At 40.5% G+C, this 21,429-nt stretch overlaps 1 protein-coding gene across 2 annotated transcripts in view; it reads left to right on the forward strand.

The window, feature by feature from the left end:
* GABRB1 (gamma-aminobutyric acid type A receptor subunit beta1) overlaps positions 1-21,429 on the forward strand; it is a 246,755-nt gene that overhangs the window by 222,769 nt on the left and 2,557 nt on the right. Inside the window, exons 6-8 of one of the 2 annotated variants that reach the window (XM_054028881.1) lie at positions 12,144-12,281; positions 12,370-12,522; positions 13,802-14,043. In XM_054028881.1, coding sequence (XP_053884856.1) covers positions 12,144-12,281; positions 12,370-12,522; positions 13,802-14,043 — 533 coding nt within the window. The remainder of the gene's footprint in view (positions 1-12,143; positions 12,282-12,369; positions 12,523-13,801; positions 14,044-21,429) is intronic. The other variant, XM_054028882.1, reaches the window with a different exon arrangement.

Raw genomic sequence — 21,429 nt, forward strand, 5'->3', positions numbered from 1 at the left:
GTTCTGACTCAAATCCTAAATTCCAAACAACCATCTGTCATTAGACATTATAGGAAGTCTTCCTTACTATCAACTTGTCCAAACTTCTTAATGAAAAAAGCACATGCGCTCCATACATTTGTAGATAAATAGACCAGTCCTAAAACAAATCTCTGAGCTGGCTATGTGGGGTAATACCAGTTTAAAAACAGCTTTGGGCTTCTGCTTTCCAAACTGAACCCCTTGATTTCTTGGTCATGTTTTGGGGAGCGGCAGTGCTATTCATTGTATCAGTGTATGAGCCATTTTCTCCCAGTGGCAAGTGCTTTGAGATGTATTAATGGCAGAATGAAGAGAATGGAGTCATGATGGTGGTAACTAGGTAAAATAAGGAAATTCTGTAAAAATGTAACTGGCAGCAAAGATCAGAATGAGATAGTCTGCTGAAATTCCAAGCAATAGAGCACTGGAGGAAGGATGGTCTGATGGTTAAGGCATCTGAAAGGCCTCAGGAGATCTGGATAAGTTCCTTGCTCTGCAACAAAGCAACCACAGGTTAATCACTTAATCTGTTTGTACTTCAGTTCCCCATCTGTAAAACAGGGATATTAAATACTTCTGTTGTCTGACTTGTCTATTTAGATTGTGAGCACCCCACCACCACCTTGGGGCAGAGAGTGTCTCAGTTGAGCATTACTGAGATAAAATAGGAATGGATCTGAGAGGTAAATGTAGACTTTGTATTATTTTATCCTGTAAGGGGTCATGACACACATAAGTGGCAGAGAGGAAAAAAGAGCCCAATTATATCAGGAAATGAAGTAATCTCTAGCACATCGCTCATTTGCTATCTCATGTTGATAGTAAGACTCCTTCTATAGCAATTGTTCTTGGAATAATAAGATTTGTACCTTACTTCTTTCACAACCTATTTAAGTATTGTTACTTTTTAGACATATGGAACCTGTGTCTATATCCATGCTAAATAACTTCTCAGACGCTGATCTAAGAAAATGTAAAGCAGCTGGATTGACAGTGCTGTATTGCATTGACAATTGCTGACAATACAAAGATGCAGTATTGTATTGTTGTGCCTATACAATAGCTTTTCTTTTGTCTACATAGCTGAATTGAAAATATTGAAATCAGAGAATATCAATTCTGCTATTTCTAGAGAGATATTGGAGCGGGAAAAAGATTTTTTTCCTCCCACAAATTAACTCTTAAACAAGACAGGAGGCTTCAGTATATCTATTTGTTTCTGTAGGAGCACACTTTTTCTAAACACCTAAAACCCTTTTCATTCTTTACATGGACAAAAAGTGTCAAAACTAGGTGAATCTGTTGAATGATTAATATGGGCTAGCCTGTTACAGGTGTCAGTGTAAAAACAGGCCACATTCTCTCTGACAGTATCTAGGAAATTTATTAAACCCCAAATTAATCTTCTATATGTAGCCTCGTGATTAGTTACAATTTCACATATTAAACTACTTACAATTTCATCCTGAAATCTTGCTTTTTGCTAATGTATACTAAGTGCTATTGTGCAAAATTAGCTAGCATGAGTAATCCTATACAGTACAAACTTTGTAAGGGTGAGTGATCCTAAATTCACACATGGAATGAAATGTTTGATTAAGTGTGAAGGATAAATGAAACTAGATCCCAAACCTTCAGGGACTGCATGGATGCAACTACATATAGCAGATCTTGAGTGCCCCCTTGTGCTTTATTTCATCTGGTAATGCTCAGCTAATCAAAGAGAAGAGATGATGATGATGGAATAAGATTTCTAAGTTTGTTAAATACTTACAAGCCCTGTGTTTAACATTCTTTAAATGCATTTTAAAATACTTTGTGTTCAGGTATTGGCTCAAGTAAAGTCAGTTATTGTTTTTCCCTATTTGGAAGAATACACCTGGACTGGGATGGAGAAGATTCGTGTTCAGAGTTGCATATTCTGATCTTGGGGAGCAGAATGTAATTGAATAAATAGGATTCAATTAAGATGTATGCGTAATATAGTTAAATATTATTGATCTCTCTCTCTCTCTCTCTCACACACACACACACACACACACACACACACAATAATTATGACTAAAAACCATTACTCAGGGCTTCAGATTCCCAGTTTTTGACCTTGTTTTAAAATCAGTTAAGGATTTCATTAGATTTTGTTTGGGCACCAGCATAAATGTGGTCTGGATTATGAATACTACTTTTTCTATTACAAAAAAAAGTCCACCATTATAAATAGTGACAGGCATATGTGCAAGAGAAATCACACCATCGAGAAGAACTACTGCTGAAGGAATGTGTACAGTATAGAAGTTCAGTGAACAATCAGCATATTTTAGATCCATGTTTAGCCCACACTAGTACCAATTTTCTATAATTTTTATGGCTATTCTAGGCTTGGGAAGGTTAGAACATGACACTGCCAAAAATGAGAGTTTATTATTATTTGCTAGCCAGAAATAGTAATTGCTCCACACTGTATATTTCTTATTTTATGTTACTAATGTTCTTCACCATGAATTAAAAGGCACATCCACTTTAGTAGGGCAGTGCAATGATTGATTATCTGTGCTAGCTCAGTTTCTCTTTTTGAATCTGTCTTGTTCTTTCCAAACCACAAACCTCTTATCGAATATTGGACTGATTCTTCAAAACCCTGCTAATGTGAGTAATCCTTAGGCCTTGTCTATACTACAGGGGGAGATCGATCTAAGTTACACAACTTCAGCTACGTGAATAATGTAGCTGAACTCGACGTACTTAGATCTACTTACCGCAGGGTCCACACTATGCTATGTTGACAGGAGACACTCTCTCGTCGACTCCCATTGCGCTTCTCATTTAAGTGGAGTACAGGAGTCGACGGGAGAGCAATCTGTGGTTGATTTAGCGGGTCTTCATTAGACCCACTAAATCAACCGCCGATGCATCAATCGCCGCATGTCAATCTCCCGGTAAGTGCAGACAAGCCCTTGTTCATGACAGCAGTGCCATTGACACATCTATTGAAATGCATATATATCATAATGTAAGGCAATAACATAAGGTGAACTTCATCACACTGAAACATGTATTGCTCACTAGAACACATACATCACATATTATTTAATACTGATATAAAAGAGCCCCCGATCAGAATAAGGACCCTTTGAATTAGGGTCCTATACAAACAAATAATAAAGTCCCTGTCCAATTACTGTATTACAGGCAGAGCCAATATCACTCCCTATTAAAGTTGCCTGATGTTTCCCATTCAAAGACCCTGTTTTCAGTTTCTTATAACTTCGCAAAACTTTAAACAGTTGGGCTGAAATTTTCCATGCTGGATGTCTGCTTCAGGCTGGAACTCTTTGGAAAACTTCAGCTAACACAATTTGGAACAGAGGGTCCTGTGGCACCTTTGAGACTAACAGAAGTATTGGGAGCATAAGCTTTCGTGGCTAAGAACCTCACTTCACCCACGAAAGCTTATGCTCCCAATACTTCTGTTAGTCTCAAAGGTGCCACAGGACCCTCTGTTGCTTTTTACAGATTCAAGAATGAGATGAGGGAAAACACCTTTTGCCCATGTCAAAAAATTCTGGCAACTTCTTTGAGAAAGGGAATTGAAGTTTGGCAGGGGGTGGCCTTTGTGTCAGGGATGTGCCTTTTTCTGTCCCCACAGAAATTCACCCAAATTTGTCCAAGTTATAAGCCTTTGAAAATCTCAATTTGTACCAGCTCAAGGGAGACGTCTTAGATTTTAGCAGTTAGATTCCCCGAAGACACTGTCCACTGGGCTGCTGCAAGCTGTGCCAGGTCCATGTTAGGATACCAGAGCTGAGAACAGGGAGCCTCTCTCTCCAATGTGTGCCATGACACTCCACCACCACCACCTTGCAGGCCCAGGCAGCATGAAGGAGAACGTTGCCTGATTCAAATGCAGGGAGATTAGATTGGTACAAGGGAGCCTCAGAATGGAGGCTGGGGTGGGGGAGGGAGGAGAGGAAAACTGGGAATGAAGTTAGGCTGAGGGGAGAGCCTCGGACTGGCTGGGAAAAGAACATGGAATTAAGAAGCAGTGGGCGGGGGATGGAAGAAGTTGAGGAGAGAGGGGGAGACAGCTCTTATAAATAGCTGAGGTGCAGGGGGAGAACTAAGTTAGACTGACAAAGACTGAGACAAGGAGTCAGGTGGCAGAGATTGGGGTCGGGGAGCCAGTAGGGAAGGAGAATGGGAGGTTAACCAGAGGCCAGGATGATGAGAGAAGTAAATTGGAAGAGAAACCAGGAGGAAGGAACTGGGATTGGCCACGGGCAAGGAGAACGACACTGGCATTGGAACAATGAGACCAGAGAGTTGAGACTGGTGCTTTCTGGACACACAGATGGGAGCCAGAATGAGAAGCCTGAGGAGTGGAGACTGTGATTGGCTGGGTGAGGAAAACGAGACTGGGATGAGGAGCCAGGGTTGGGGAAGAGTGAGAACTGGTACAAGAGGTCACATAGGGGGCAAAAGAGTGTGACCACTAGAGCACATTCCCCCTCCAGAGCCTGCAATGAAACCCAGGATTCCCAAATCTCACTATCCCTCCAGTATCAGCAAGTACCTGTGAAATCCACTGGCAAAATTTGTGTTTATCGCCTTCTAATGCTGGTCCACATAGAGGTAGACAACTTATTATTGCTATCAGTTACTCCAGTAGCTCAATTGGCAGAGATCACCAGACTATTAGCTCTCACTAGGGATATGAAATACCTAGGTTCATACCCCTGCTCCAAGCAAAAAAGGTTTTGGCCCAAAAAATTGCCCTGGCTTTAGCAATTATGCATATATATATATATATATATATATAAAAAAATGCACAAAAAAGTGCTATTGGTCGTGTGAGTTTTTGCCACACCCCCAAAACAGTCACTTCTAACTATGGAAAGCTCTCCTGCCATTTTGTTATATATATCTTTGATGTTGATAAATGCAAAGTAATGCATATTGGAAAACAATCCCAACTATACATATAAAATAATGGGATCTAAATTAGCTCAAGGAAGAGATCTTGGAGTCATTGTGGATAGTTCTCTGAAAACATCCACTCAATGTGCAGTGGCAGTCAAAAAAGCAAACAGAATGTTGAGAATCATTAAGAAAGGGAGCGATACGACAACTGAAAATATCATATTGCCTCTATATAAATCCATGGTATGCCCGCATCTTGAATACGGTGTGCAGATGTGGTTGCCTCATCTCAAAAAAGAAATATTGGAATTGGAAAAGGTATAGAAAAGGGCAACAAAAATTATTAGGTGTATGGAACAGCTTCCATATGAGGAGAAATTAATAAGACTGAGATTTTTCATCATGGAAAAGAGACAACTAAAGGGGGATATGATAGATGTCTCTAAAATCATGACTGGTGTGGAGAAAGTAAATAAGGAACAGTTATTTACTCCTTCTCATAACACAAAAACTAGAGGTCACCAAATAAAATTAATAGGCAGCAGGTTTAAAACAAACAAAAGCAAGTACTTCTTCAGAGAATATACAGTCAACCTGTGGAACTCTTTGCTAGAGGATGTTTTGAAAGCCAAGACTTTAACAGCGTTCAAAAAAAAAACGAGATACATTCATGGAGGATAAGTCTATCAATGGCTATTAGCCAGGATGGGCAGGAATGGTGTCCCTAGCCTATGTTTGCTAGAAGTTGGGAATGGGAAAAAGAGGATGGTTTAATGATTACCTGTTCTGTTCATTCCCTTTGAAGCACCTGGTGTTGGCCACTGTAGGAAGACAGGATACTGCACTTTGGTCTGACCCAGTATGGTCTTTCTTATGTTCTTATCTGGCTCTTGAATTAAAAGGGGTGGCTTTACTTTTAATTTCTCTCTTGCTTACGGTATGTTGTGACCATGACACATTTTAAAATGATAAAATGTTCCTTGGAAATCTGCAGTACTTAAAGTAAGGGGGAAGGGGAACCCTTTCTTTTAACTTTGGGTTAAATTGTAACTTTACCTTCTGTCTTGAGTGGCTACACCCCAGATAGCAGCACTGCACCAAGGGCAGACTTTGGGGAACAGTTGCAGAAAAGCAGAAAGCCAGAAACTCCAGCTGATAGGCTTAGAAGCAGCCAAAGCAGGGACTGCTGGACCTTCTAGTCAAAACCGGAAACTGTTCTCAGATTGTTCTCAGTCTCCAGAGCTTGTTCTCAGACTCTCTCTGTTGTGTGCTCCAACCTTCCCCCTCTCCACCTCAGCACTACTCCACACCTGCCCCCTTGCCCTCCCCTGTCCCCAGTCACATCTCTTCCCTTCCCATTTAGCTAAACCCCTCCTAAGTAAACCCACCCCAAAAATAACCATGGAACTAACATGATATTTGCCACCATCACATTGTTCACGCTGCTTGTTTTATACCAGTTCCCCAACCCTATTTAGACAATATTGTCTCACTGTTTCCTTGTACTCCACCATCGATCTGCCCAAATCCATCTGTTGTCTTTTATCTTATACTTAGATGTAAGCTCTTTGGGGCAGGGACTTTTTGGTTTGTGTTTGGACAGTGCCTCGTACAATGGAGACCTGGTCCATGACTATGGCTACAAGACACTACATTACCACAAATATAAGAAATAATAAAATAAATATAATATAAGAAATAATAAACAGAACCCTAACACTCTTAACTTTTTTTTTTAATGTAATTTATAGAGCAGGGAGGGAAAAGGGTCTTGTAGGTAAGGCACTGGACCGGAATTGGGGCATCCAGGTTCAATTCCCAGTACTACCATGTAGCTTTGGACAAATCACTTAATTCTGTGGAACTAATTCCAGACTAAGGTACCACTCAACATGAGTAATGATGGTGGCTTCTGGCCCCAAGACATAATTAGCTATACCTACTTTGATCGGTTGTAGCAAAGTTGTAATATATTCTATCTCCTTCAAAACCAGTATGTCTCCTTTACCTTTTAACACTTGTGCAGAGTAAATTCACCTTTTAAATTAGAACAATTTCCATTAATCACTTTCTACCACAATTTTAGCATTATTGAACAATGTGGTTGAGCACTGAAAGTGATGCAAGGTATAGGAATCTGACAAACTGTGTGACAGCGTACCTCATAAGGCTTCATGGGGGGGGTTGTTTATAAATATATGTATGATATAACTGGAATATGTTTTGTGCTGCCTGTACCATGTAACGTATCTCCGTAAAGGTTATGGTCTACTATATCTATTCATCCTATTTGTACATATATATCATTTTCTACTTGAGGTTAAGAATATGGGCTGTATGCTTACTTGGTTTCTAAGTAAGCTTTGTGAGGCATTTGGTCAGCTTTTTTAGGGAGGAATTCGCCAGGTTAAGTACCTGATCAGGAAACACTTGGGGAACAATGCATCTTGGAATGCTCCAATCCACATAAGAAGTCTTCCTGGAGACATGCAAGATACCATGTGGACAATGGCTTCAGCCTGTAAAGACTGAGTCATGCAGGGGCATGTGACTTGCCCAGGTGACTCCAGAACTCCATCTTGGAGCTGGACTTTGCATAGGAGAGGGGTCTCCACCCACAAGAGAGAGTCTATTTAAACCCATGGGAGACCCCTCCATTTTGGTCTTGAGCTGGCTAAGGAAGGAGCCTCTCCACCTCCCCAGGATACTTGAAGGGAACTGGAACAAACGACAGTAACTACAGGGGGTGTGAGTGATTGCTGGACCCAGGCTAAAAGGAGATTAGCCTGTAAAAGGGAGCATTCTGGAACTGGTGAGGAACTTATCTGTATTTAGTTTGATTAGGCATAGATTTGCGCATTTTATTTTACTTGGTGACTTACTTTGTTCTGTCTGTTACTACTTGGAACCACTTAAATCCTATTTTCTGTATTTAATAAAATCACTTTTTATTTAGTAATTTACTCAGAGTATGTATTAATACTTGGGGGAGCAAACAACTGTGCATCTCTCTCTATCAGTGTTATAGAGGGTGAACAATTTATGAGTTTGCCCTGCATAAGCTTTATGCAGGGTAAAACGGATTTATCTGGGTTTAGACCCCATTGGGAGTTGGGCATCTGAGTGCTAAAGACAAGCACACTTCTGTGAGCTGTTTTCAGGTAAACTTGCAGCTTTGGGGCAAGTGATTCAGTCCCTGGGTCTGTGTTGGGGCAGACGGGAGTGTCTGGCTCAGCAAGACAGGGTGCTGGAGTCCTGAACTGGCAGGGAAAACAGGAGCAGAGGTAGTCTTTGCACATCAGGTGGCAGCTACCAAGGGGGTTTCTGTGATCCAACCCATCACAGACTGTTTTAACCACCCCTAAAATTGTCATTTTGACATAGCAGAGGATTCTGAAAAATGTACGTAAAATGCACCAAAGGAAGAAACAAACTGCTATTTTTAGATATTTCATTTTTTACAGAAAATCAAATACACAAAGTTTAGCTTTTTGCAAAATAAAGTGTCTCTCCCCCACCAAGACCTTTACTGTAACCAGTTTTGCCAGCAGACAAAGAGTCTGATCAAGCAATGTGTCAAGCGCCTTTAACTCCCACCTGAAATCAGTGGAAACCAAGGCTGCTCAGCACATTGCTTGACAGCCTAAAACAGGAGATCCCTATTAACTATGGGGTCACTTGAGTGGTGTACGCATGAGCAATCAGAAGCCAGCAGTTCCATCTAATCTAACAGCAATGATCTGCGCTAAAATGGTACTAAACTATCTAGAAGCAATTCAGATGGTTAGAAACGGTGGCATTCAGTAGTTCACAAATAGTTAAGCCATGTTAGCATTTGTCTTTGTTCAATCCATCACAAATATTTGCATCAAAAGATATTTATTCAGTAACTTCAACTGCTAAGCAGTCCCATGAGTCAAAGAGCAAGTTCTGAGAGCTCCTGCTTCATTATTGTTGCTAGGGAAACTACACCCCCCTATCCATGTATTTAGCCTTTAAGAGAGACTTGACTATAGTAAGGCATTGGCACAGGGAAATTACATTTTTGACTTTTCTTGGAAATATATTGCTGGCACACATAAAACATGTTTTTAGATCGGGGTGGGCAAACTTTTTGGGCCAAGGGCCACATCTGGGTGGGGAAATTGTATGCAGGGCCAGGGCAGGGGGTTGGGGTGTGGGAGGTGGTGTGGGAGGAAGTGCGGTGTGTAGGAGGAGGCTCAGGGCAAGGGATTGGGGCATAGGAGGGGTGCAGTGTGAACGAGGGGGCTCAGGGCAGGGGGTTGGGGTGCAGGGTGTACAAGGGGGCTCAGGGCAGGGAGTGGGGGTGCAGGAGGGGTGCACCGTGCAGACAGGGGGATTAGGGCAGGGAGTTGGGGGGCAGGGAGGCTTCGAGCTCCAGGCACGCACCAGGGCCATAGCAGGCTCCTTGCCTGCCTGCCCTGTCCCTGGCCCCACACCGCTCCAGGAAGCATTGCAGCCCCTGAGGGAGTGGGGGGCGGAGGGCTCCACGTGCGCTGCCCTTGCTGCACATCCAGGTACCTCCCCCTAAGCTCTCATTGGCTGCGGTTCCCTGTTCCTGTGCCTGGAGGCAAGAGCAATGCACGGAGCCCTCTGCCCCCCCGCCTGGGCCCGTGGTGCCGGCCGCTTCTGGAGAGCGGCACAGGGCCCGCTGCGCCATGGGGGGCAGTCCTGCGGGCCGGATCCAACGCTCTGAGAGGCCAGATCCAGCCCATGGGCCATAGTTTGCCCACCCCTGTTTTAGATCTTTACCATCTAAAGTATCCACCTTGGCAAAGGTGCAATTAACTGTACTCTAAAGATTTCAATTCAAATACGTTTTCATTTAATTTATGCAGTGTAAATTAAGCCTGACCAAATCTTTACCTTTCCCAGGTAGCAAATTACTTTCTTTCTGGAGTAAAGGGGAACCAATGATCATATGGGGAACCTATGACAGAATCCCAATATGGTTCCTGATCTATTTCTGGGGCAGCTCAGTTTACTCAAGATAATTGCAAAATTTCTAAGAGAGCTTCTTTCCTGCAGCATAAATGTAAAACCAAAACCAAAAGATCTGTTTTGCAGTTTCACAATTCAAAGTTTAACATTTGCAGAAGAAATAAAGAAATGCCTCAAATACTCAGAGCTCAGTTTAAAAAAAAATAGATCTAATCCCTCGGACGCTTAGAAGGCACAAAGTGACTCCAATAACCAAAAAGTACAACTACAAGATATGGAGTAAAAGAAGCAGTAAGAGTCCAGGTAGGAAAAAAAAGAACAAAACACAGGCCTAGATTTCACAGGCCTCACTCGGCTGTGCAGGCAAGTAAGGAGGCATAAGGCCCCATCAGGCTACTTACCCAGTACTCCAGAGTGCAAGCAAAGAACAGAGGAATGGGTGTGCAAGGAGCCTACTTGTGCCCTGACTTATCAGCCAGAAAGCCAGCCAGGCACGCAGGGAAATAATTTACACTGCACCTGGGGGCGAGCCTCCCTGGCTGGGTAGAGAGACTCACACTAGCATGCTAAAAACAGTAGTGTTGATGTACGGGTGGAGGCTTAGGCTAGCTCAGACCCACCCAGCTCCTGAGCCTAGGTACCTGTGCAATCTTATTTGCCCCCTGCCCTTTTTGCATATGTGTATTATGATGTAATCTTTAGTTACATGAGCACATACTATTTTTTCCTATAGGACCCCTTCCTCATTTACTGCATAGGATGGACAGAGCTCATTTAATGAGCAGATGGTCAATATTCTGTTTCTTCCTCATTGTACAATGTGTAGCCCTAGGCCTTATTTACCTGCACACTATTCAAACCCTGCTCTGAAGACAGAGCTTTTCATTTCCTCCTGGGCTTTTCTATTGCACTCATCACTGTAAGTATTTGAGTGCTTCACAAACAATTAATTTTCATGACTCCCCATAAGGTGGAAGGTATTATCCCCATTTTACAGATAAGGAACTGAGGCACAGAGATTAAGGTTAGAAAGGTGTCCACTAATCGTGAGATCCTAATTTAAGACACCTACGGCCTGTTTTTTCAGAGTATTTAGCTTATATAGCACTTTGTGTGTTCCAAGTACAGCTCCCATTCATGTCAGCTGTAAATGTGAGAGCTCAGCACTTCCACAGATCAGACAAGATGTTTCAAGTTGGGCACTCAAAAAAATAAGGACACAGTTAGTGGTCACCTGTGAAAAATTTGCTTTAAGGGACTTGACTAGCATCACACAAAACCCCTGTGCCAGAGGCAGGGATTCTCCCACATTCCCCTGCCTTAACCATGTGGCTGCCCTTTCTTGCCTCCTGTAATCCCCAGCCTCATTCACCACACACCTTCCAACTTCTGCAACAAAGGCAGAGGTCCTACAGACGGCCTCCTTCACTGCACAACCCTGATTCATTCCCAGAGCAGGTTCATCCGGTGCCTTAAATGAGGCAAGGGTCCTATGTTAAATATAGTATGTGATCATGTAAAGACTACATTATAATGCACAAGGGGACTAAACTATTTCCCAAACTATTCTCGGAAGTGGCTGAACCATTTTTGATGAAGCTCTCCAAAAATGTTTTGCCCGAGGCAAACATCCAGCATACAAAATGTTAATCTGAACAATTAAAGTTTGGCAAAATTGTAAGTACTGAAAACAGGGTCTAGTGGGAAGTGTTGGGCAACCTTGATTACAAGCAGTACTATCAGCTTCTCCTATAATTTTTCATCTTATTTCTGTATTTTTATTTATAATCTTCTGCATATCCATTCTCTTAGATATTGCCTCTTACTAAAAAGAAAAACAATGACTTGTGTGTAACTTGGAATTCATGTAACAGCACATTGAACTCATGATTCAAGTAGCTACATTTTTAAAAACAAGCATTCCAAACCCAGAATAAATAGATGGCTCCTTTCTCATTAAAAAGTGTGGCTTGGAAAACAAACTGAACAAAAAAATCCCAAACAAACAATAGTCAAATTAAACAGGAGTACTTGTGGCACCTTAGAGACTAACAAATTTATTAGAGCATAAGCTTTCGTGGACTACAGCCCACTTCTTCGGATGCATATAGAGTGGAATAAATATTGAGGAGATATATATACACACACATACAGAGAGCATAAACAGGTGGGAGTTGTCTTACTAACTCTGAGAGGCCAATTAACTTATTTGAAAATAGTCAAATTGTGTTTCTTTGTTTTAGATGGATACACCACTGATGATATTGAGTTTTACTGGAATGGAGGGGAATCTGCAGTAACAGGTGTTAATAATATTGAGCTCCCACAGTTCTCAATTGTTGATTACAAGATGGTATCAAAAAAAGTGGAATTTACAACAGGTAAGCATTGACTATCTCAAAAAGTGCACCTGACACAGAAGTATCAATGGCTGAAGTTTTCATAACGTCACTTTCATCCTTCTTTCAGGGGCATATCCTCGATTATCACTTAGTTTTCGGCTTAAACGAAATATTGGTTACTTCATTTTGCAAACCTACATGCCTTCCACGTTGATCACAATTCTATCGTGGGTATCTTTTTGGATCAACTATGATGCCTCTGCTGCAAGAGTTGCCCTAGGTAATTTATTTTCAAAGCTATTAAAGTGGCTTGAGTACCAAGTTGTGTAACTCAGTCAATGGGACTATGTTGATTTACAGTAACTGAAAACTTGACCCTGTGTTTCACCCACATGCCAGTTCATATTGTGATACCATGCTACCTGCTACAATTTTACCGGAGCAATCTGAAAGGAGGGCCTCAGCCTGTTAGCATCATTTATAAGGACTGTCTGTGGTTTAAGCCGATAATCTTTTCAAAGGCTAACTGCAGTAAATCATGTTGTCCCCAGTCTCATTTAATTGGAGCTCCTTATGACTGAATGAGTCTACAGCTATTCATTAGATATATTAATGGCCTGTGATTATAACAGAATATAAAATGGTTTCATTCTCATAGACCAACATCAAAAGTTAATCACATTGTGGTTAATAGATTACGAAGCCATGAGCTGGAAAAATTTCACCTCATAGAATTAAGTAATCCCTTTGAAAATTAGTGAAGAGGGCTATTATGATGACACCACCAACTTCCCTACATTAATGCCCACCATTCTGTTCTGGAGCCTCCATTTATCCCCTCAACTCTCTTATCCTCAGTCAAAATTACTCCTAATACCTTTCCTCTGGCTGGGATACTTACTCTGACTCCAAGAACACTGGTAAATTTAATTCCACTATAGGGATCAGGCAGAATGGCTACTTTAAGAATCAAGTTAGCAGCGTTCTCTCACCTGACAAGACCAAGTGTCTTCTCCATAACATCCCTGTTCTATAGTGACTAAATCAGCCAGCACTGGAATGTGCCTTTGTAAGCCACATATTCTTTGGAAAGGGTCTTAAGTGTATTTAAAAAAAAATAAGCAGGGTAGGCTACTAATGAGACAGGCAACTGGAGAAGAATAGAGTGTTCAGGTAACTGATTGTCCCTCCTGCTATGGAAAAGGCAAAGGGGTTGGCCCCAAATGCCTGCAGAGCTTGCAATTTAATATGTCACTTAAAGAAGGCACCTGCTGTTTCAAATTTTCCACTTTCCACCTCACTGGCTCCCTTCACTACCAGTTTATATACATAAACCTAGCATGTTACATAGGACATACTGTCTTGATGCCCGGTAATATTTTTTTGCTAGATGACAAATGCACTCCCATAATGGTTAGGAATCTCTGATGAAATAATTAAGCCAACTATGTCAAACTCAATGACAATGTGTTTGAGCAATGATGCAGCTTTTATGCCTTCAAAGTGATGAACAACATATCAGAGTTGCCTTACCAACATTTTTTTTTTAAACTTCACAGGAATCACAACTGTGCTGACCATGACCACAATCAGCACTCATCTCAGGGAGACACTACCAAAGATTCCCTATGTAAAGGCAATAGATATTTACCTAATGGGATGCTTTGTGTTTGTATTTCTGGCCTTGCTGGAATATGCCTTTGTAAACTACATATTCTTTGGGAAAGGCCCTCACCGTCAAAAAAAGGCAGCTGAGAAGGCTACTGATGAGAAGGGCAAACCGGAGATTAATAAAGTCCAGGTAATTGATTCAAGCTAATATTTCATATATTTTTATTTCTAATAGGGAAAGGCACCCATAAATGAAAGCATTAACAATTTTTTCCCAAAGAACTTAATATATAATAAGGGAGTTACTGCAACTAAACTGTGGTGCCTGTCTTCAACTAAAATATGGTGCCACATTGCTCTCAGTGCCAATGAACTCATCATCCTCATTGTACTACATGGCCAGATAAAAATACTTACCTACATTCATCTGTTGTCCAAAACCATACAGAGTGACCTATTATGCTACATGGAAATACAGTTCATGACCCTGACACCCTACAGGTACTCCACAAAGTGTTACCCCATCACTGTTAAGGGCTAAGCCCTCCTTTTATGGATTGTTTGCTGGAGATGCTGTCCATACCTATGCTGCTGCCAGATGAGATGGGGGAAAAACAAGTGAACAGAGGCCAGTTTTAAATACTCTCACCTCTGCTCAGACACCCCAAAGCTATTCTGATCCACGTGGAAGGTGGACAGAAAGGATCCATGAAGAAAATAGAGAAGCACCTCTTCTCCAGCATCAGCCCTGGCTGTGTGGACCCTGGTACATGAGCAGATGACTCTGTAGGTGGTCCATGGAATGGAGGTAAGTTACATTTTTTCTACAGATTTGGAGACACAGGTTACATCTTGCTTAGGTTTACCAAAGCCAGTTTAAAACTTTCACTTTGATTGTAAGCTGGCAGAAATATTACAGAAATTAAGAACGTCTGTATCGGACAATTGCTTAATTGAATTGCCTTTTGCAATTCACTCAACATATGCCTGTGACACATAGGCATTTAAATTGATTGTTAAAGAGTTCTGTCAATTAATGATTTTGTTGTTGCATTGGTGACTGTAGACATACTGCATGCATGGTCCTTATAAGTATCCTTTTGGCTTGCAATATGGAAAATATTGATCTTCTAAGGTGGGCTTTATCTTTCAGTTTTACATAGGAAGAATACATGATCAAAGCTGCAGATTGGAAGCTAATGGGACTGGTGGAGCTAGAGTACCTCATCTGATCTCTGTTCTACAGAATTTCCTCATATCTTTCATATTTCAGCGGTGCCCTAATGGTCAGTACCAAAATACAGGAAGCTGCTTTCAGAGGGTGAGAGAAGAGCAGCAGTAAGTATGTAAAAATCACAAGATGGGGCTTCCTCTACCATATTGACCCATGTCATATATCCATAATAGTTACCACTGTAGACAACTATGATGTACATGTAACAGTTCTTCTTCTCCTTTTCTCCAGGTTAATAGTGCTACTTATTTCTACCTGAGATGTGTTCTGGGCAAGGAGGATGAGCTTCTTCCTTCAGCAGATACTGTGCTATTAGATATGCTGACAGACATGCAATGAACTGATTATGAAATTGAACCAGCACCTGGAAGACAAACTGGATGCAGATAATGACCTTGTAATGTTCCACACATGGTGTTTTTTCTTCCACAACCTGACAGAGGAGGAATCCAGGACCACCATAGTCCTACATCAATGTGTCATTTTTATTTTAACATTTTTATACATGAAGGAATTTTTTTTATTCATTACAAATAAGCTCTCATTGTTCTTGGTTCTATTTTTGATGATAAAATATTTTTAAAATCCTTTACATCTCCCTGTCCTCTGATTGTCTTTTCATGGAGAGCTAGTTATAGCTTTGGATATCTGGGTCAAAACAACCAAAGTAGTAACACACTTGTAGGGTCCCCATACACAAAAGTGTATGTTTCTATTTGTAGATGAATAACTTAAAAAAACTGCAAAAGGATGTCTTCCTCTGAAGCTCAGCTCATATTCTCATCACCATTCTATGTCTACACTGCAACAGAAGACCCATGGCTGTCCTGGATCAGCTGACTTGGGCTGCAGGTCTAAAAAATTGCTTTGTAGACCTCTGGGCTTGGACTGGAGCCTGGGCTCTGATATCCCCATGGGTGGGGAGGGTCCAGAGCCCAAATGTCTACACAGCAATATTATAGCCCCGCAGCCCAAACCCTGCAAGCCTGAGTCAGCTGACCCAGGCCAGCTGTGGCCATGCCACGGGTGTTTTATCGCAGTGTAGGGATAGATTGCAACACCTTTACACACTGACTATAATGTGAACTACTTTTGTGCCTAACTGCATATTATTAGGAGTAAATCTGGTCCTAAACTTTTGTCTCAGAACTCAAAGAAAAATGTATTACGTCCTTCAATCATTTATATGAAATGGATTAACTCAATTCACTCTAGACAAAATTGAAAGTTTCTGAAGCTAGTCCTTTGACAATAAATTGCAATGAGAGAACCATACTGGGTTGTTCCTATAGATGTCTGAGTACCCTTTACAGCCATCAGCAATATATTTTGCATATGTGCATTACTTGCATCCAAAACTATTTTGCACTGTCTTTCAGTGTTGCTTAAAAGTCACGAAGCATGATACAGCATTCATCATCCTCTAGATAAATGTCCTAGCTTGAGTTTCTTTAATCTTTACTGAGCAGTCACCCCCCAGGGATATCACTAATGAAGATTCATGAATACGTGGTCTATCGTGATTTAGGTCTCAAGCAGCTTCACTGAAGCTTTCTTAAAGTGAAAAACAGAGTGGACTAAAGAAATTGTAAATTCAGCAGAGACTAAAAGCGATGTTTTCACTATAAAGAAACATTCAATGTAAACTACATCCATTTGTTTGAAATGTGAAGGATATTTATACTTTGATATATATATTTTTTTAGAAAGGCTAGTTGATTAACAAGAGATCAGCTCAATCACGTTTTATAATTCTCCTTATATTCCATTTAGGTCATCTTCAGATAACAGCCCAACACTGTAACTATACTTTACATTTCCATAGCCATTATCAACAAAGGCTTACACAGTGTCTTACAAAAGTTAACTTAGGTTCAGATTATCACTGGATAGGGCATTATTATCCCCATTTTATAGATGGTGCAACTAAGACACAGAGTTTACCCAAGGTAACTCCACGACTGACCCATCTCTCCTGATTCTCAACCCTATCCTTTAATCATAGGAACAATCACGCTCCATCTGGATCCCATCCTGCACATGCTTACACATGAACAGTCCCAGTGAAGTCATTGAGACGTCTCACAGAAGTAAAATTACAGATCTGTATGTATGTTCTAGATGTAAGGACTTATGCAAATGTCCTTGGCTTACTGTAGGAAATTATTAGTTTACATTCATTCCTAAAAGGGCAAAATTGAATGTAATTCACTAAGCAAAATGTCAGAAATCCATCACTCTACATAGCTTGATTTTCAGACATGACTGGTGATTTTGGATGTCCCAATTTGAGATGCCTTAAAGAAATCCCCAAAAGAGACTTCTCTGCAAAGCAAGCATCACTTTAAAATCCTGGCTAACATTTTCAAGGTTCAGCATGTCTGAAGTCAAAATGTTTGTAAAGGATAATGGCAAAATTTCCCTCCCTAGATAGCATTCTATTCTATTTATAGATCACCAGGAGTATATCTGAAAGATTATATTGGGGGGTTAATCCAAACTAGTAATATGCATCATGAGGCAGGTCATGGTACGTCCTGCATATCCATTCAGGAGAGTAAGGGGGTGGGGTGCACTCACTCTCTCTTGCAGGTGGGTGAAGAGTGGGCAGGCAGAAACACAGAGTGGGCAGAGCGTTGGTTGCATCTCCGCAACCTCTAGTATTCTGGCTAGCACAAATGTGCCTGTGCACCAGGGGATGTAGTCTGCACTAGGTATAGGGCTGGGATGTGTTCTCCAAAATTGAAAGGCAGATTGTGACCAAGTCAGAATCTGCTTCCTAGGCTGCTCTTGGGACAGCACATTATCCCAGGCACAACCAAGTGTTGTCCTGTGTTAGGTCTTGGTGGTGGTAAAATTTATATTTTTTTTAAAGAAACACTAAATCTACATATTTGTTATAAATTTCAAATTAAAACTATTTCCATCTAAAATTAATGTAGTCAGGGATTGTCTGCAGTGTCGTTGTAGCCATGTTGGTCCCAGGATAGGTGAGACACAAGTTGGCTGAGGTAATATCTTTTATTGGACCAACTTCTGTTGGTGGAAGGTACAAGCTTTTGAGCTATACAGGACTCTTCTTCAGGTCTGGGGATGGAAGCAGAGTGTCTGAGCTAAGATACTTTTAAATAAAAGATTGCCTCACCTACCTACCTACCTGGTCTCTCTATAGTCAGGGATGACAGTTCTGCAAACACGCCTCTTTTGGAGATTTCTTTTGGCGGTTGCCTATTTTTTCAAGATTCTTGTTATACCTCAGTAATTAAACGTCTGCTATACTTTTGATTTTTTTTTTTTAAACAGTATTTGGATCTGAAGTTTAGTACACCCTGAAATGACTATTAAAGACATAGGGGTCAAATCCTCTGATGACCTAGTTCCATATCATTCTATCAAAGATTTTTATATATGAACTTGTTTGCTTCTCTTTTGGATCTTTTTCTTAGAGATCATCATAAACACTTTGCTATGAATTGTAAACCTATAATTCTAAAATGGTGAATTGTTTTGCTGATTTATTCAAATCAGCGAGCTTAAAATGACTTAAAAACTCATTTAAAAATGTAATAGGATCATAACACTTAAATTAAAGCACCAATTCATATGGCACTTGGCTTGCAATAAACTGTGAGTGTATATTAGTTTACAAGGAAGCACCCGTATGAATCAATTTAAATTGTAAGCACTTACAAGTTATTTGTCTTTATAAGAAGAAGCTATAATAGAGTAACTTAATGATGCTTACACTACTGTTGCAACTGATTCTATATTACACAACTCCAAAACCCTTAATTTATACACAGGATTATACAGTAACAAACAGCCATGAGATATATGCCCCGTGAGGCTTTATTTCCCAGTTTAATATACATTCATATTTTTCCTCACTCCAAAGGTTTCTTGTGTCTAGTTCTCTGTCAGACTATTAGCTCCTTGGGACAGGGGCTTTATCTTCCTTTTTGACTGAAAGTACCTTGCATAGGTTTTAGTGTCATCAGTTTGCAGATGACACTCAGCTGTATCTTTTCTCATTCAAATGATGCAGATCGCTTTCCTCAGTGTCTGGTTGAGACTGGGACATAGATGACAAACATGCTCAATCCAGATAAAACAGAAGTGACGGAGGGCTAGTGAAAGATATGGTAAAGGTTGTACCTTTCTCTTTTATTGAGGGTGGTTATCCACCACTTATCACTTGTCTTCACAACTTGGGATTCTGATTGAATTTCCACTTATAGTTGGATGATCAGCAACTAAGACAGCCTTTCATCATTTGCATCTGACCAGGAAGTTACAACTTATAATATTTCAAACATACCTTGTTACTGTGTCACCTGAAGACTAGATTTCTGCAATGTGCTCAACTAGGGCCTATTTCTGAAACCCATTCAGAAGCTGAAGTTGGAGTAGGAGTAGGCTGAGACAGCCTGGTTGTTAAGCAGGTGATATGCCTGCAGCCAGATACCACTCATGCTTCATGATCTGGACTAGCTTTTTGTGGATTTCTGGGTGGAGTTTAAGTGTTGGTTTTGCCTTACAGGAATGAAGCCCTACATGTCCTAGAACCTGTCTGAGAGACTGCTTCACTCTCCATGTCATACTGCTACAGTTAGTGGTGACTCTGAAGCAGAAGGCTCCTCTAGTAAAAACAGAGGGAGCTAGTGGCAGATCATTCTCTGAACTTGCAGTTCACTCCTTAACTTGGTCTGATACAGCCAGAACATGTTGCCCTTCGGTGCAAAGGCCATCATTTTTATGGAGGATTCTCAGGAGAAGTTGTTACAGGAGTAATTGTTAGGGAGGAAATGGCATTTTTCTCATCATTTCTTCTTTAAAGAATATCATGGAGATTACTGCTGGGTTTCATCTTTATTTATGTTGATAAATAACTGTTAATGGCAACTAGAGCCTCTTATTGGTTTTTGAAGAACAGGCAAAAATATAACTTCTCAGTTGGAAAAAAAATTATACAAAGAAAATTAGATACCTTCTTTGAAAAGATGTTTAAAATACTTAATTAAGTAAGACAAGCTAACAGCATTGTGTACTAGTAGAATATCACCCTTTCCCTCCTCTTCCCTCTCCCCCATATCATTACTATATGGTCTCTCTTCACAGCTCCAAAATTTGCTCCTAATTGTAATAATTTAAAAATCACTTTTTTAAACTACTAAATGCATAGAATTCTTGCCTGAGCCATCCAATCCCCCCCCCCTTTTTTTTTTTTTTACTCTTTTATATTTATAATGGATTTCTTGAAATAATTAATTTCTGGATGACATTTCCTTAAGTTCAGACATAACCATTTTTCACTTTAGGTAGATTCTTCCTTCTCTGATATTTGCATCTCTTTCCTCCTTCAAGAAATTCCATGATGAAAAACAGAATCCAAAATTTCCAATTTTTTATGGCAACTTTATGGCTTAAAGTTGGGTAGGACAAGTAGTAATGGGCTTAATCTGCAACAAGGGAGATTTAGGTTAGATATCTATGGTCTAACTATACTGGGTACTTAAATACCAGAATAGGCTATCAGGGAAGGTTGTAGAATCCTCCCACTGGAGGTGTTTAAGAATGGGTTGAAAAAACACCTGTCAGGGATGGTCTAGGTTTACTTGGTCCTGCCTCAGTACAGGGAGCTCTCGAGATCCCTAAACTTCTATTACATGAGGATCTCGAGTCCTTGAGTCTTTTAAAAGTCAATTTTAAGATGACTATGAAACATGATGGGAAGTCAATGCAGAAGAAGACGACGACGATGGATGGGGAATGACGTGCCTTAATAATTTAAAGCTAGAAAGTAGCCAGCCAGCCATAATTGCACTCCTGTGGATTTATCAAATACTGCACTCCAGCTAGGGGAAAAAATCATGACAGTCTTGCCTTGAGGTGATTACAGCATGAACAAATAACTTAGCAGGACACAGGAAAAGAGTTTCACTCCAGCAATATTCTTCAAATAGTGATAAAATCATAATCTATAGCTACATGCAACAGGATCAGCTATTGAATGTAAACTTTAAAATTATATTTTAACATGTTAGAAAAGTCTAGGAGGAGGATCTAAAAGAAAAACTGTAAGAACAGCATCTATTACTTAGAAACAATGCAAGAACTGATTGATAGCCTCTTTGTGCAACTGGTATTTCATAAGAGTTGTTTGAAGTTCCTAATACAGAGGTTCGCTGACCTTTCCATTGTGAAGCCCACACCTTTTAAAAAAAAAAAAAAAAGATTTTCTTGGGGATACCTTTCCTTGCCATTTATTACTCTACAGACTGTGCACTGATTCACAACTACATGACATTTCTGTAGCAACTACAGCAATTGCTATCATGGAAA

The sequence above is a fragment of the Malaclemys terrapin genome, chromosome 5 (assembly GCF_027887155.1).
Source record: "Malaclemys terrapin pileata isolate rMalTer1 chromosome 5, rMalTer1.hap1, whole genome shotgun sequence".
Taxonomy (NCBI): Eukaryota; Metazoa; Chordata; order Testudines; family Emydidae; genus Malaclemys; species Malaclemys terrapin.